A 16,397-nucleotide genomic window follows, 5' to 3' on the forward strand; every position below is an offset into this window, starting at 1 on the left:
TTGATGAATGTCACTGCGGCTCAAAATCTCTCACTTTAAATTCCGTTTTTCTCCGCTCAAATGTACCAGGCCATGTTACACCAAGACAGTTGTTGTCTCGCTGGAGCAAAACAACAAAAAGCAGTCAAAGATTAAGTCAGATCCTTTGTTGGGAATTATTCCGAGAAAAAGGGGAGCTCGGACTTTGGTACCGAGTTATCGCAGAGTATTGGTGTGGTGAGTCTGTGATTTTTGTAAAAGAATGAAAAACTGCATGCATGGCTTGTCACACCATGACGCATAGCGCCAAAAGGGCAATTGCAACCCAACCCTCCCTTGCGACTGGAATGCAATTCCCAGTTCTTTTTGTGGGACACCTTGTAAGAAACATGCTTCTAGGCGATACAGATGTACTAATTACCACTCTACCCCGGCCTGTCCTCTGCCGCTGCTCCTACTGCTACTATACACTACGTAATAGTATGTCGGACTTGATGGTTGAGTGATGTACCGGGGTAGGTAGGTGTACAAGTTCACCCAGGGAGCTACAAAAATGTGTTGCCAGGTACCTAAATTTAACACCCGCGTTTCCCGCAAGCTGATGGAAAGCTGATGGCAACTCATGCCCTGTTTAATACGAGTTGGAAAGGTCCGCTAAAGCTCCTGTAAATCTCGACTATCAGGCCTGGTTCTGTAAATTCTATCAGTCAGGCCATTCACATTTTGCACCCCATCATGGGATCCATCTCCCAGAGCAACGATGCCCCGAAGCAGGTCAAGCGTGGCCATGCTTCCCTGCAGCCAATATACACACTGCAGAGAACGCTTTCCGTCATAGTCATAGGCGCGGGAGCATCTGGTCTCCTCTTGGCCTACAAGATTCAGCGCAACTTTGACGACTTTGAGCTCGAGGTCTTTGAGAAGAACCCAGATGTGACGGGCACTTGGTATGAGAATCGATATCCAGGGTATGTTCCCTAGCCAGCCCCTTCTAAGCAGAGCAAGATTGACATCATCACAAAAACAAACGCAACAGATGTTCTTGCGACGTCCCAGCCCACAACTACACATGGAGCTTCGATCCCAAGCCCGACTGGAGCGCCAACTACGCCGGGTCCAAGGAGATCTACAACTACTTCAAAAGCTTTGCCGTCAAGAACAACCTGGAAAAATACGTGCGGCTCCGCCACAAAGTCACCGGCGCCCGGTGGGACGACGGCGAAGCCTTCTGGCGGGTCGAGGTCGAGGACTTGGCTACGGGCAAGGTGCTCAACAAGACCTGCGACGTCCTCCTCAACGCGGGCGGGATCCTCAACGACTGGAAGTGGCCCGACATACCAGGCCTGAAATCCTTCAGCGGCGACCTGGTCCACTCTGCCGACTGGCCCGAGCAGGGGCTGGACCTGGCGGGCAAAAGAGTCGGGCTGATCGGCAACGGCTCGTCGGGGATCCAGATCCTCCCGGCCATCAAGGACATGGTGGGCAGCCTGGTGACGTTTATCCGCAGCGCGACCTGGATCACGCCCGTCTTTGGCGAGGGGACGCAGCAGGGCGGCGAGCACCGCAGCTTCAGCGACGAGGAGAAGCAGGCGTTTGCGCGAGACCCCGCCGCGCACCTCGAGTTCCGCAGGGGGTTCGAGGCCAGCAGCAACGCCATCTACGCCGTCTTCCAGGCCGGCTCGGTGGAGCAGATTCGCATGCGGGAGATCACGGAGCAAAAGATGCGCGACAAGATCCGCGACCCCGAGCTGGAGAGGATCCTGGTCCCGGACTGGGCTGTGGGCTGCCGCAGGTTGACGCCTGGCACCGGTTACATCGAGGCCCTGTCCGACGGAAAGGTGCAGGTGGTTTGTGCGCAGGTGGCAGAGGTGACGCCGACTGGGGTGGTCTGCGACGACGGCAGGGGCGAGTACCCCCTCGACGTGCTCATCTGCGCCACGGGGTTCGACACGACCTACAAGCCTAGGTTTCCCCTGAGGGGTACCTCGGGCGCAGATCTGGCTCGGATGTGGAAAGGTATGCAGACTTCAAGACGATCGCAGTGTGCAGCTCGTATTGTTTCCCCACGTTGACGTCAATGTTTCTCCCACCCCTCAATAGATGAACCTCGGGCGTATTTTGGCATTGCGGTCGACCACTTTCCCAATTACCTCATGACTCTCGGCCCGAATAGTCCAGTCGGAAACGGGCCGGTCCTCATCAACATCGAGGCCCAGGCGGACTACATTGTCAAGATGATGGCCAAGTTCCAAAAGGAGAACCTCCGGTCGTTTCGCATGCGGTCGGACGCCGTGCGAGAGTTTAACGAGTGGAAGGACGAATACATGAAGGAGACTGGTGAGTTTCTTCTTTTTTTTTGTCCTTTTCTTCTTCCAAACCTACAACAGACGTCGGATAATTTATTTTTGTTTATTTGCGACTAACTTTTTAACCCCCCCCCCCTCTCCAGTCTGGGCCGACTCGTGCCGCTCCTGGTACAAAGGCAACACCATCACGGGCAAGGTGGTGGGTCTGTGGCCCGGGTCGACGCTGCACTACCTCGAGGCCATCAAGGAGCCGCGGTGGGAGGACTGGATCCTGGAGCGAGAGGCCGGCACGAACCGCTTCGGGTACCTGGGCGACGGCCACAGCACCATCGAGACGCAGGGGCTCGACTACGCCTACTACCTGCGCAACCACGACGACTCGCCGGTGGACCCCGTGCTGAAGAAGCCCAAGAGGACTCAGCAGCCAGACGGCGCTGCCGTTGACGAGTCGGACCGAGCCAGGTCTGGGTTCCTGCCCAACGGTGGTGCCGAGGATGGCGTCAATGGGGGTGTGGCTGTGGCTGTAGCTTGAAGATGGTTTGTTTCTAGCGGAACAATTGTTTTTTTTCTCTCTCTTTTTCTGCATTGACAGTAGACTAACATGGTCTGAATGATATACGACTGGTAGTATTACCAAACAGTGAAAAATGCCAAGATTCCCCACACAGTTCGATCGTCATGGTCTTACTTTTTTTGTCTTTTTGGAACAAAAGAAACGAGGTCGGCGGGGGTTTTGCCGTGCCACACTACGTTAGCACGTCTTGGCAAGCGACATACTCCGTACACATCGTATCAAAATCGGCATATCCGGAAAGCGTAACTCCCTATGTACCTACCTCATTTACTCAACATTTACCACCACGGGCGGACGGGAGCTTTGGAGAGTCCGAAAGAGGGGATGGATGCAAGGGTACTTACATCGTCCAGTCAAGTCCAAGATCGAGCAGCTTGGCCTTTTTGGCCATGCTTACGCCATGATTTCTAACCAGAAATTCCGTCATTTATTATGCGGGATTGGGACTGTACTTACTTGTAGCAATGTCGCTCGTGTTGATAGTCGAAAACCTCCTTGACCCCCACAGGTAGACATTGAGGGGGATTTTCCACAAATGGTAATGCTTCAAGCCACACAAGAAGCTGCAGTCAGACGCAACAAGCCTGCCCATATCGGCCATCATGCTCGCCGAGGAGCAGCTTACCTTCCGTCTATTCTTTCCTTGACCTCAAGTATTGATCTTTATATTAAGTGGGTATCGAATATCTCCATCCTCCCCAAAACAATCATGTGGACACAGACAAGGTAAAACGGGCCTCGAGACCTACCCTCACTTGCTTCTTGGAGCATCAAGTATCGCTTTGGCAAGCCCATCAATCCCACTCATCAACCCATCCCCAAACGTCCCAAATTCCTGCTCCATCGCCTGGTTCCCCTCTATCACGGATTCCATAAACTGCCACACGTGAACCTCTCCCTTGCGCACCTCGTAGTCGACCCTCTTCCCCGCCTTCCTGGCCGCCTCCACGAACCGCGTGATGTTGCGGAGGAACCGCTCGTTGCCGCCCGCCGACACCCACGTGTACGCGGGCAGGATGTCGTGCCAGTCGTCCCTCGGGCCCGTGAACTCGAGGTAGCGCTCGACGTCGCCGTCCTCGACCCCCGTGACCGCCGCGACGGTCCAGGCTCGCAGCGTCGCCACGCTGATCACGTCGGCGCCCTGGTTGTCGTCGTACCCCGTCTCGTCCACCGGGTTGACCCAGGGGCTCTGCAGGAAGATGCCGCGGCCGGGCCTGGCGGGGCGCTTGACCCTCTCGACCCCGACCAGCGGGTGCGACATGTGCACGAGCATCGAGAGGATGATGGACGCGCCGGCCGAGTCGCCGCTCAGCGCCACCCGCTCCGGCAGCACGCCCATCTCCCCGACCACGTAGTCCCAGCAGGCCGCGGCCTGGAGGAGCTGGGTGGGGAAGCGGCGCTCGGGCGCGAGCGAGTACCGCAGGGCAAAGATGGCGACCCTTTGGCCCTTGGCCTCGATCCGCTCCGCCATGCGCAGGAGCATGCAGGCGTACTGCTCCGGCAGGCCCGTCACGTAGCCGCCGCCGTGCACGTAGATGAGGACCACGTCGGCATCGCGCGGCTTGGATGCTCGCGTGAAGCCCGGTTTCGTCACCCAGATCCCGCTGAACTCGGGCCGGTCAATCACCTCGGGGAACGCAGCCAGCCGGTCTCCATAGCGGTGAGAGGTGAAGGCCCGCGCGCTGCGGACCGATCCCCGGCGGATTACTGATGTGGGCAGCCAGTGGATGAACCTGGAGTTTTTTTGACTCGTTAATATTACATGATGACGTATATAATAATGAGCAAAAAGATGGGAATAACAGATAATAAATAAGTAAATAAAAAAAAAGAAAAAGGGGGAAACATGGGACGACCTACTTTGGAACGAGAAAATATACAAGCTCCTTCCGTAAAGGTCCCGATTTTGATCGCAGGAACCGAACCAAGAAAAAGAAGACGGCCTGCACTGCCACCACCACGTAGCCGACAAAGGCCAGAGCCTTGTCGAGGTTGGACACGTGTCCAAAGTGCGGGTTAGGGTCATATTTTAGGCGATTCGGAGGGCTCATGGTCTTTCTGTCCTTCTTTCTCCTACTCTTTTTCAATGTTTAACAATGATGATCAAGGGAAACGAAATGCCAAAAAGATGCGAAAATAAAAATAAAATGCTTGGCGCAGCTAAGAATTGGGTAGTGTCTTGGCTAGTTCTGGAGCTAGAAAAGAAAGGGTCTGGACGGCAAAGAGTCATGACTTGCTTGATTATCCCTTTTGCTTCTTCCGAATGGACCAAGTTTCACTCTACAGAGTTTACCGAGAAAACAAAAAAACGACCAACAAGTAATTAGCTCGGGGGAGAAAAAAAGAGACGTGTGGGTGAGAAATGGAAAGCGGGGGTTTTCAATGTCACCAATCTGAGTGAGAAAAAATCCCCCTTGGCTCTTTTTGGCTTTTTTATCTGCGTCTGCCGTATCTTGCAGCCACAAACATTTCAAGTGCATCATCGAGAAAAAGGGAGGATCAACTTTGGCCGCAAAAATCAGTGAGCTTTCCCCGCACCAAGAGATCCCCTAGACAGTGGGGGGGCACCAGACAACACACCCCTGTCTCTACCCCCAGGGGTTCTTCTTTGCACCCGTCAGCAAAATGTTTCACCGCTCACCGGCAGGACCCTGAAAGCCCTCCGGCCCCATACGGCCGAGTACCCGCCTGCAACCTTGGAGGACGAAAATCTTGGTCAATCTCAATCTCAATCTCCCTGCTCAGAAGCGATGGATTCGTTTTCGAACCCGACCTTGGCAAGTTCGACTTTTCTCTTTTGCTGCGAGTGCATTCTCTGCGTGATAAGAATCAATTGTCAGCGACCGCCCTGTCGTGTTCTCTTGTCTTTTTTTTTTTTTTGTTTTTTTTGCCGTGCTTCTCTGCGTCTCTGATCGATCTAGACCAAGTGGAATTGCCCACGACAGAGGACTCGCTTACATTCTCAACGGTTCCAGCAACCAGATATCTCGTCACAAAGACCTGCTGGTCCTGCCCGAGCCGTTGCGCTCTGCCAATCGCTTGGCTTTCCACGCTTGGGTTCCACTGCGGCTCAAAGATGAAGATGTGGCTCGCGACGGTGAGGTTCAGTCTACGAAACAAAAAAAAAAAATGGTTAGCGCCTGGACCTAGGCCGTTGAGGCTTGAATCTAGAAACTAGAAAAGAGGTCTTTACCCGAGGGCTCCGGTTCCTGTCGTCATCAGCAGCACGGGAATGTCTCGGTCCTCTGTGAAATTCTTCATGCTGGCTTGTCGCTGCCAGATGCTGAGGTCTCCGTCGATTCGCTGGTAGCGGATGCGATGGTTTTGCAAGTGCATTGCTATCAGGTCCAGCGATCGCGTCCAGCACGAGAATACGATGCTAGCAATGTTGTTTTCTCGGGTCAGCGGGAGCATCTTTACATCAGCAAGGAGACGAGATCGTTACCTTTTTGCACCACCTAATCGCGAGACTGCCTTCACGTCCTTCATCAAGGCTTCCATCTTGGACGACATGCCATTCATGTTGAAATAGCCACCATTCCCTACATCGGCGTACAAGGGGAGCCCCATGCCAGCATTTGGCACCTCGTCGAGTTCGTCCACCCTTGTTCGGGCGTGGCACAGCGGACATGGAGCGTTGTTGTCTTCCATGCACTCCGCACAGAACTTGTGCTTGCATAGTGTCGAGCTGAGCGCTTCGAACGCCGAGAATGGAGCGCCGCACCCAGAGCAGATCGTGTCGGCTCCCAGACCAATGGCCTGCAGCATCGCTTCGCGCTCCGTCCGCCTGTCCCTCCGGCTCAGCTTCAGGGGCACTTGGTACGTGCCGTGGTTGCAGATGAGCCTGAGCTGCAGCTGGGCCTGGAACAGACCAAAATGGTTCCCTTTCCCAGTCCTTTCCCAAGTCTTTTGTCGGATAATCTCGGCAGTTTCCTGAACAGTGCGGTCGTACTGCTCCCGCTCTGATGGAGACAGCGTAATCCAGTTGGTGCTTTCAACTGGCTCCGGCATTCCAAGGAGCTCTCTGGTCCGTCTCAGGCAGATGCAGTCCATCAGATGAGCAAAGTCTTGGGTTCCCTTGTCGAAATCCTCGCCAAGCTTGCCTATGAGGTATTTCTTGAAGACGGCTTTGTTCTGTAGCTGATCCACTTGGAGAAACGACAACAGCGAGCCGAGGTCTTCCAACCTGTTTTGTATAGGCGTACCTGTCAAGCACCACCTTGATCGAGCCGACAGCTGGGAAACAGCTTGGAACAGGATGGTCTCCCGCCGCCGTATCATGTGCGCTGCATGCGGTCGCCGCCATGTGTCAGTGATGCGCCAACACTATCAGGTCCAAGAATCGCATCGCTCTTGGACTTGCCTTCATCCAAAATGATCCTGAACCATTCAACAGTACGTATTGCGCACCTTGACTTTTTCGCACTGGTCGCAATGGTATGGTAGGTTGTGAAGACTATGTCGCTGGTGAGGTATATCTCGGGGTCGACCAAATCCCGCTCTTTCCCGTAGTACTTGGCGACTGTGATGCCTTCAGACATGTGTCTGCACAGCAGTGGATCATGGTCAGGCTGTCCAACGCTGCAAGGCATCCATGTAGAGGAGGTGTGACTAACTTGTGGATATCGTTTTCCCAGGTTTCATTCATGATCACTGTAGCGCATTGTCAGTATTTCAGTCTCGTCGCATAGATGGTCCTTTTGGGTGGCCAGAAGACTTACGTGTGGATGGCACGATGATGAGAGTCGCTTTCGACCGCTGTGCTCTGCGGGGGCGTTTGCTTGTCTGCGTTTCCCCTGCCATGTCACCTTCTTTCCTCCATTCCATTGCAAGCTCGAGTGTATCTGCGACCAGAGCAAGCGAGGTCAAGGACTTTCCCATGCCCATGTCGTCTGCCAGGATGCCACCGCCGAGCTCTTCTGGGACATCCTTTTGTTGCTTGCCGGTCAGCCTGTGAATGTATCTGCAAGGCAGAGTTTATGGTCAGCGCCCGGCTTTCTTTCCCATGTATGAAGAGGAAATATTTTGCTTTTGGTAGGCTTGGCTTACTCCAGCAAGTCCCCGCGAGGCTCATTCATACTATGCTGCCACAGACTGTAATCGGCAGGTATGGGACCCTCCTCTCTCTGCTTCATAAAGTGGAGGGCTTTTTGCTGATGTCTAAGTTGGCATATTTCTTTTTAGCAGGATTTCCTACTTTCACCACTATCCAAAGTTTTGAACCAATCCCAACTCACTCGAAAAGTTTTGTCCGCAACTTGGGACCCTGTGCCAGGTCTAATCCTCGGTGTCTAGTAAGGGAGTGAAAGACTGCAGATACTGCCCTTCTGCTGTCGCCTGTCTTTGCCACATCAGCCTCACTGTTCTTTGACGGGGCTTGATCCTCGCTCAGCCTCTCGGCAGCTGCCAAGCAGGCTGGTGTTTCCTCAAAGCCTGGGAACTCGATGAGATGAGGGTTATGGTAATCAACTCCAAGGACGCCATGGTCAGGATCCTGGAGGAAGATTTTGCGCTTGGACAAAGCGCGTCCTACAGCATCGGCATTTTTTCGAGTTCCGTAAACATTCATGTCCACTTTCAAGGTGGCATCAAACTGCCTCCTTGTACGTTGAATGACGTCCCTGACAGCCATCGGAGGCACAAATGCTCGAACCTCGATGGTCTCCTGTTCACCGAGATTCTGCGATATAGCTTCTAAAGCTTTCCCGATGATTTCAGATACCTGGGCCAGGGGTGTGCCGTCTGCAAACTCCAGAAGCGGGTTATCTTGAAACCGCTTGACGAGTTCGAACTCCATGAGACTCTGGGCGAAGTCTAGGTTCCCGAGGAGCTTTTCCATGTCCCCAATGAGTCTGATGCTCGCTTCATGTATCTGCCGATACAATTCGGGCAGGCTGTAGTCAGCATTTTAGGTTTTGCAGTTTAACAAAAACGACAGGACATACCATCCCATAGCAGCAATACTCCCCGGTTTGACTGCTAGTGCCCCCCATACTCCGTTCGACAATCCTTTTTGCATTTTCATGGTCGTCATTGGCGACCCCCAAGGCCAGATCGCCCCAATCCTGTATCTCACCGATAGTTTCATCGAGGTTATCGGTGTCGGTTATCGACAGACGCTCATCAGTTCCTGTGAAGTCATTATTCAATATTGACCAGAAGTCACGGTCGTAGCTCGACACCATGCTCATCTTTCACGTACTTCCGACACTTATCAGGTTTGCGATGAAACGGAAGAAAACTTGGTTCTCTAGGTCATGCAGTGGCTGGTTAGGTATTTGGTTGCAAGACCAGGCACGGAGTCACTAGGTCAACTTCATCTTCATACCGACTGGTAGTATTTCCACATGCAGGAATTGGTCGCCTCGCTGCATGTGCATGCACTCGGGATTAAAGGCGAACCATCTTGGCTGGTTGCTATTGGCTGGTGTTGTGAAATCACGAGGAGGGGAGCCTTGGAAGCCTTTTGCACAGCCTAGCCAGTTGCTGCTCCGCCCACAAAGGTGCATATTTCTACTCACTTGGATGGTTGTACTGCAAGAAACAAAACATGACAATCGTTTTACTAATATCAAGCACTGATTGATGGTCATTTCTTACAAATGGCTGGACAAATTCGATGGGCAAACAAAGTCAATCACCAGATAATTCCAGCTACCAAGCAATTTGACGAAAAAAAAAAGAAAAGAAAAGAAGACGTGCGACAGACCCAGCACAACCATCATCCATGTCTCAATCGACGAACAATGCCAGCGTCAAGACCAGCTTCGAGCTGGCGTTGGACAAGTTCCGCGCTCAGCTTTCGGACCAAGAAAGGGTCAAATTTGCTGTGACTAAAAAAGGAGATTTACTGGTCGCCATCCTCAACATACAAAATGAGCAGCGACTCTCAAAGAAGATGGTAAACATGCGGCGGGCTCAGGGGTTTATTGAGGCCATGGAACAGTTTGGCAAGGTTATAGAGGTTTTTGTCAACTCGAGTGAGATTTTGGCATTTGTCTGGGGTCCCATGAAGTTCCTCCTGTTGGTAAGCGGATTTGTTGGTGCTTTTTTTTCTTCCTGATAACTTGAAGCTGCTTGTGCTCTAACTCGCCGTAACAAGTCTGCGAAATCTTGGACCGACTCGACCAATGAGCTGTTGGATACCTATCAGCACATCGCGGACAGCCTCCCAATCTTTGAGGGCTACCAAGACCTCTTCAAAGAAGATGGCGTAATGCAAGAGACCCTCAAGCACGTATGGGAGGTTATTCTAGATTTCCATCTAGAAGCACTCGCCCATCTCCGACAGAGAAGTAGGTCGAGGTTGCACCCTTGAGGGCTTCAATTATAGCTTACGTCGTGTTTCACTACCAGTGGCAAAGAAGATCTTCCATGCTGTGTGGAAAGATTTTAAAAGTCGTTTCCAGCCCAAATTAGATGATCTCAATCGGCTCAAGAAGCTCATTGACAGACACGCGAGGCAGCTACACATGAGACGCTACGAGGCCGACAGAGCCAGCACAGAGACTCACTGGGCCAAACTATTTGCGGAGCTGGCACAGAACCGGAAGGCCTCCTCTGAGGACAAGAAGTATCAGAGATTACGGAGATGTCGAGAAATCCAAAGTTGGATAAACCCACCTGCGGCGATTGAGGATCATGAGGAGCAGCTTAGAGTGCGGGAAGACTTGCAAAAGGCAACAAACAAGCAAACGGGCCGCTGGATCCTTGAGAACAAGGAAGTGCGGAGTTGGCTTGGGCCTGACGTCCCCAGATCCTCCATCGTCTGGGTGCATGGGGTCCATGGAGCCGGTAATTCTTTTTCTTTTTTTTTTTTTTTTTTTTTTTTTTCTTTTTTTGCAGCATGATGAGATTGACATTTAACCTTGTTCCAGCCATCTCATCAACTCCAGTTACATGTCCAGCCTCTCGGCAGAATACGAAATGTCTCTCGTGTGCCTGCAGTACTTGACATTTGACTGCAACTTCGACTCGGAATACCGGCCAGAGCTGGAAGAGGTAGAGGGGCAGACAGCCTTTCAAGATTATGCCGCTGCCCATTGGGCAGACCATGTCCTCAAGATGATCGAGGTAGCAGACAGGGCACCAGGCACGGATGAGCCATCCATACCATCTGAGGACATGGCACATGCAATCGGCGATTTCGGCGAGATATACCGTATCGATCTTGTCGTGGGAAGAGACGTCTCTCCCCCAAGCCCTAGAGCCTTGTCGAGACTTGGACTCCCGGCCAGTTTTGATATAATCTGGCGGATTGCTCAGCACGTGGATTCGCTGCGAGGCACTGGTGATCCCGACGATGCCGTTCACCCGTCGACTCTAGCAAGAGCCGTCACAAGAAGCCGCGCCGCGTTGGAGAGTAGAGTCCTTCAATCAGACCAGGATGAGAAACGCATCCTCGCCAAGTATCATGGCGAAAATTCCTTCAAATGCTGGAGGCGAACTTGCTACCACTTCCACGAAGGTTTTGGACTCAAAGAAGAACGCGAACACCACTTGAACCGCCACAAGAAGCCTTTTGAGTGTACAGAGCCGGACTGTGACTTTAGATTATATGGCTTTGCGTCGATGCCTGAGCTTAAGAAGCACCGTCGGAATCATCACCCAGACAATTTTTCCACATCTTTTCCAAGGCCTCCGAAAAAGACCAAACCTCGCAAAGTCGCAGAGCTCAAGTTCAAATGCGAATTTGAAGGCTGCACAGCGGCATTTTCACGGAGGTCGGTTTTGAGAAGCCATGCTCAGTTGCACGCGCTCAACTCACATGGAGGGCATAAGATTGTAGCAATGCCACAAAGTCGCAGCTTGCAGGAAATGATGCGCGATTAGCCACTGGTCAAATGTGGGTAAAGGTGGGCAAAGGTGGGCAAAGGTGGCCGCTGGATAGCAAAAAAAAAAAAAAAAAAAAAAGCCGCTCGATAGTCCAGCCCAAGAGACATTCCAGGGGAGGGGGTTAGAGGAGGTTGTCAAGGTTGTCTGTCTATTTGAAGCTTGGGGCGTTGGCTATAGGACTTGAATAAACCGCTCGCTACGTGAGGGTAGTATAAATTCGTAGCGTCGTCACATGAATGGGGGCAAATAAAGTAGAGCATGCATTTCCTAAACGTATGACCGACTGTGATGGACGGGAGGTGCAGAAGTTACGGGCTGGGGACGTTACCAGGCTTCTCGATGGCGATTTCAATGGGAGACAACCCACGACGGGGAGGGGGGCGGAACAGAACAAGGCCCCTGTTTTATTCATTGAAGCAATACACCTAGGTATGCTTTGGGGTAGTTAGGTAGTGTTACTGCCGCACCGATGCGGCGACTCAGGCTCTCGCGTTGGTGGACTTCACCCAGCCCGAAGTAGGGGTCGGTTCTCTGCTACGGGAACGCTTTCCGCCGCATAAATGAGACAGAGATGCCGGATATCTTTATGCCTAGATCTCGCGGAGTATTAATAACTACGCAAATGAAAATATCATGTCTTTTATCCACCTTGCAGCAATCCGCTGTAAATTGACCCACCACCTGCCTCTTTTTCCCCAAACAGTATTTGAAAATCATTTCTCGATAGGTGTTTTTCGACTGTGCTACAAAGGGCACATAATGTAACCCAGAACCTACGGGTAACTCCGCCACTGTCAGCCGTTTCCTCTGCGTCTTTTACGCTAAAAACTTTTCGACAAATACATGGGAGAGCGAGTTACGCCTGCATGGGATCGAACTGCCAGGACCTAATTGGACCACCGCCTGCCTCTTCTGCGCTAAAAACTTCTCGACAAATATAGGTAGGTTTAAACATGTGGGATCGAACTGCCATGATTGGACCACCGCCTGCCTCTTCTGCGCTAAAAACTTCTCGACAAATTTCACTCTACCATGACGTATGAGGTCTTTATCCCGTTTTTTCCAACTACCTAAGGCCCTGGATAAGGGTTATGAATACCGTGGTTTGCGAGGGACGTATAGCGCTTGCTTAGCATAATTGCGTGTCATTACAGGGTAAGTTCCTATAAATTACAATCATCATAGTTCTAATAATTACAACTTTGCTTGGAAGCATTGGGGGGTGGCGGGTGGCGGCCCGCTTATTCACGGGTTAATTTGTATGCAAACCTACAAAAAACAAAAAAAAAAGCTGCTCGCTGTCAGGGTATAAAACTGTAGCAAGTGTTACAACATCGCAGCTCCAGTAGCATCCCCGATCAACGATAAGCCGTTGGTTATAAATGGCCAAATGCTTTGTACTATATTCGCTCTCGGCCAAAACTTCCAATCCATGGCAATATCTCATTGGAACAGCGTCTGCCCCTTCTGCGCTGTAGACTCTTTGACAAGCTTGTGGTAGTGGTGAGACTGGGGAGGAAGGTAGGAATCATTTTGCTCCTTGTTTTGTGAAAAATGGGTTTGGCGCAGAAGAGACAGATAGCGGTCCAATCAACAGTGTCAAGCAGTCCTTGGCCAATATAAGCAATTGTATGCGGTGGTTCACCTCCATCTATATACTCTATCTCGTCGCGCCGGGGATGTTTCTTGGCCTTTCATTTGTTCAACATATGTTTCTTCTCTCATCGGGATATCTGGCAAGTCAACAGCGCAACTGATTAAAGACTTTAGCATAGAATTTAGAGTGATTGCTTTATACACCCACCTTACCTAGATACCTTGGCTCACGCTACCCTCGCCCTGCCGATGCCTTCCGCAATAGCGACTCGGTCACGGTCGGAGTATTTTACTCAACGCTGAACTACAGACTTAAAATCTTCCATTTGGCCAAACTCGAGCAAACTATTCCCATTCGTACTTTTTCCTTCTCAAAAGGAGTGTGAAGATCGTCTCTTATTACCCAAATCTGATTGGCATTGAACAATTCCATTATGCGTCTTGCTCATGCTTTCGTATGTCGATAATACTCCTCTATTAAAGTATATATATATATATATATGCAGCTCTACAGCCGCCAATCCACCCAAGCCTTAGTCCGTATTCCCATTCATCTTCATCATTTCGTACTCACCTCTACTGTCCCGGCCTCTCCCGCGACCTCTACCCCTGGAGAATCCCTCCTCATCATCCTCGCGACCATCCGTACCATGTCCCACACTGCTGCTTCCCTCGCCGTTCCCGCCACCGGATGCATTGGCCGACGACCGTCCTCCCCCAAAGAACATGGGCCTCAGCTCGCGGTACTGACAACCCCACATGCCCAACCCCACGGCCGCCGCGCTCGATACCGCCATGGTGAGCCACCAAAAAGGACTGCGCGGCACCTGCCCCGTGTAGAACGTCGTTATGATGAGGTGGATGACGTGTAGGGAAATGGCAAAGTCCGGGACGAGCTTGGAGCGGGCGACGACGAGCGTCAGGCCGAGCGAACTGTAGATCATAATTCCCGCTTCGTTAGCAAAAAGCTTTGTGCGTGTAGAACCGGCCAGTCGCACGTCAAGTGCGCATGGCTACTACCGGGTAACCCAGTTTCCGGAGAGAGATACTCACACAACCAACGCCCCGTCAACCAGCCATGTGAAAGCCATCAGCCACCCCATTGTTGTGTCCCCTCGCACGGGCTCCCACCCAAACAACCACTCCATCGAGAACTTTTTGCCGTAGACGAGCGCCGTGAACACCATGAGGATCAGGGCAGCGGCGTAGTAGGCGACCTGCAGGATCGCCATCTGGGAGATGATCTTGAGCGGTGGGAGCTCCGTCAGCGCGCCGGCGCGCGGGGGCCGGCGACGCCGCGCCATTGTGTCTGACTTGTTGAGTTGCGCGTACGTAGCCCCAGAGGTCAGGTTGCTCCCATTGGCTGCAGATGCTGAAGTCTTGTCTTTTGCTCAACTTGACCGAACTGGAATTATGGTCGCGAGACTTTTTGGAACAGGTAGATAGATTGCGCTGAATTAGACTACGGCGCTATGTCGTTGAAAGAAAGCCAAAATCAAAACAACCAGTCCACCGCTGTCCGAGAAGCTAAGATCGTAGCTTCTTCAGGATGCTGCCGAAGATGGTGGATGGCTGGGACGAACGATGATGTCCAAGCGGTTGGTTTGGCACAGACTTTTGCGTCGAGATCTCCAAAGATCAGTGGAGAGAGGTTCTGGTAACAACCCAAGGCGACAGCTGAGTCTGCCTAGGTTGCGGCTGTTTATGAGTGAGCTGTGGGTAAAGGCCAAGCTCTCGGGAATTTTGAGTTACAATGCGCTGTGCTGCCTTGTTGATGGTTGTTGTCCCAGAAAACAAGCATCTCGCAATGTGTCGTCAGAAAATCAACCTCGGGACCCCTGCGCAGGGGATCGACCTGCCGGACGCTCCACTGGAACACCAACACGCTAGACCTGTTCTAGCGCTGATGCTACGTCGCGCACTTGTGTGCTACCCGCAAAACTTGGGACGATGTCACGTGGAAACGCGGGTCCGACTCGGATTTTCGGGGGTGGCGACGTCACCAAACGTTGAACAAATTGAAGCTCCTCAAGTCTGCAGGCGACCATTTTTTTCGAGCAGGCCACCAAAGAGAGAGCTATTGGGCTACCGGCGAGCACAATTACGTATAGCACTACCCGAACCGACCTCAGATCTTGTCCACACAACCACAGGTCGATAGCAACAATGGCTCTCCTCGGCCTGTTCAAGTCGGAGGATGAGAAGCGCGCCGACGAGCTGCGCCAGGGCACCGCCGTCCCCAAGCGCGCCGAGCGCCAGCGCTGCTGGGACTCGCGCGACAAGTACTTTGCCTGCCTAGACAAGGCCGGCATCATCGACGCCCTCAAGGACGACAAGGCCGCCGCAAAGGCGTGCAAGTCTGAGAGCAATGAGTTTGAGCAAAATTGCGCGGCGCAATGGGTAGGCTTTTTACTTGGGCCGATGTGCTCTCCCTGACTCTGATACTCTCAATGTCTAGCTCGCTGACTTGGAACCTACTGATTGGTGGTATAGGTGACACATTTCAAAAAGTACAGACTTGCAAACTACCAAAAGGAGCAGAGGTTAAAAGCCCTCGAGGCGCAGGGGGCCGTCAAGATGGACTCTCAAGTCAACTTCAAGTAGACAAGGTCGGCACCGTAACCCATGACGGCTTGTACTACCAAAAAAAAAAAAAAAACAACGTTGACGGGCACCAACACTCGTACTTCACGAGGTCGGTGCAGAAAGGGATTGATAGGCTCGAAAAGCTGAACGAGGACGTCCTTGTAATACAGACGTAATACGCGCTCACTTGTAAATATAAATGTATACCTACTTACTCATAAAACATTTCCAAGTTGTACATTGCGCACATCCCACCTCTGCTGATAGTCTCGGGTAATTTTCACTCATATGAATGTCTTGTATGTCATGCGTAACTAATTCTAGGCTAGGTCTATTTCTAGGAGTGGTCCATTAAACAAATGTTAAACATAGAAGCCCTACATGCATTGTGTTTGGAGAATTTAGGAGCTAGGAACTGTTAGTCCAGACTCCCCTGATTCTCCGAGAATGCGACGAAGGAACAATTCAATCATCCGAATTAACTTTGCAAAGTGTCAATCGAAAACGTTTCAATAGAAACT

At 51.9% G+C, this 16,397-nt stretch overlaps 6 protein-coding genes across 6 annotated transcripts; 3 read left to right on the plus strand and 3 right to left on the minus strand.

The window, feature by feature from the left end:
- The first annotated feature begins 463 nt into the window (after positions 1-463).
- Positions 464-3,532, plus strand: MGG_06577 (phenylacetone monooxygenase). The gene is made up of 4 exons (XM_003716910.1): positions 464-947; positions 1,016-1,995; positions 2,080-2,316; positions 2,429-3,532. Exons 1-4 carry the CDS (start codon positions 715-717, stop codon positions 2,815-2,817), a joined length of 1,839 nt encoding a protein of 612 aa, XP_003716958.1. The 5' UTR covers positions 464-714; the 3' UTR covers positions 2,818-3,532.
- Positions 3,533-3,610: 78 nt separating this feature from the next.
- On the minus strand, positions 3,611-4,910 carry MGG_12792 (alpha/beta hydrolase fold protein; the record flags this gene model as incomplete). Its single annotated transcript, XM_003716911.1, has 2 exons — positions 3,611-4,592; positions 4,720-4,910. 2 exons carry the CDS (start codon positions 4,908-4,910, stop codon positions 3,611-3,613), a joined length of 1,173 nt encoding a protein of 390 aa, XP_003716959.1.
- Positions 4,911-5,587: 677 nt separating this feature from the next.
- MGG_12793 (DNA repair and recombination protein RAD5C) lies at positions 5,588-6,870 on the minus strand (the record flags this gene model as incomplete). The annotated part of the gene is made up of 3 exons (XM_003716912.1): positions 5,588-5,674; positions 5,818-5,968; positions 6,305-6,870. 3 exons carry the CDS (start codon positions 6,868-6,870, stop codon positions 5,588-5,590), a joined length of 804 nt encoding a protein of 267 aa, XP_003716960.1.
- Positions 6,871-9,586: 2,716 nt separating this feature from the next.
- MGG_06575 (uncharacterized protein) lies at positions 9,587-11,691 on the plus strand (the record flags this gene model as incomplete). The annotated part of the gene is made up of 4 exons (XM_003716913.1): positions 9,587-9,886; positions 9,962-10,154; positions 10,216-10,653; positions 10,778-11,691. The coding sequence occupies 4 exons, from the start codon at positions 9,587-9,589 to the stop codon at positions 11,689-11,691; spliced, it is 1,845 nt and encodes a 614-aa protein (XP_003716961.1).
- A 2,034-nt stretch (positions 11,692-13,725) lies between these two features.
- On the minus strand, positions 13,726-15,097 carry MGG_06574 (uncharacterized protein). The gene is made up of 2 exons (XM_003716914.1): positions 14,344-15,097; positions 13,726-14,223 (listed from the first exon to the last, which is right to left on the minus strand). The coding sequence occupies exons 1-2, from the start codon at positions 14,592-14,594 to the stop codon at positions 13,824-13,826; spliced, it is 651 nt and encodes a 216-aa protein (XP_003716962.1). The 5' UTR covers positions 14,595-15,097; the 3' UTR covers positions 13,726-13,823.
- A 178-nt stretch (positions 15,098-15,275) lies between these two features.
- Positions 15,276-16,186, plus strand: MGG_06573 (uncharacterized protein). Its single transcript, XM_003716915.1, has 2 exons — positions 15,276-15,690; positions 15,784-16,186. The coding sequence occupies exons 1-2, from the start codon at positions 15,457-15,459 to the stop codon at positions 15,892-15,894; spliced, it is 345 nt and encodes a 114-aa protein (XP_003716963.1). The 5' UTR covers positions 15,276-15,456; the 3' UTR covers positions 15,895-16,186.
- The last annotated feature ends 211 nt before the right edge of the window (positions 16,187-16,397 follow it).

This window comes from Pyricularia oryzae, chromosome 4, assembly GCF_000002495.2.
Source record: "Pyricularia oryzae 70-15 chromosome 4, whole genome shotgun sequence".
Taxonomy (NCBI): Eukaryota; Fungi; Ascomycota; class Sordariomycetes; order Magnaporthales; family Pyriculariaceae; genus Pyricularia; species Pyricularia oryzae.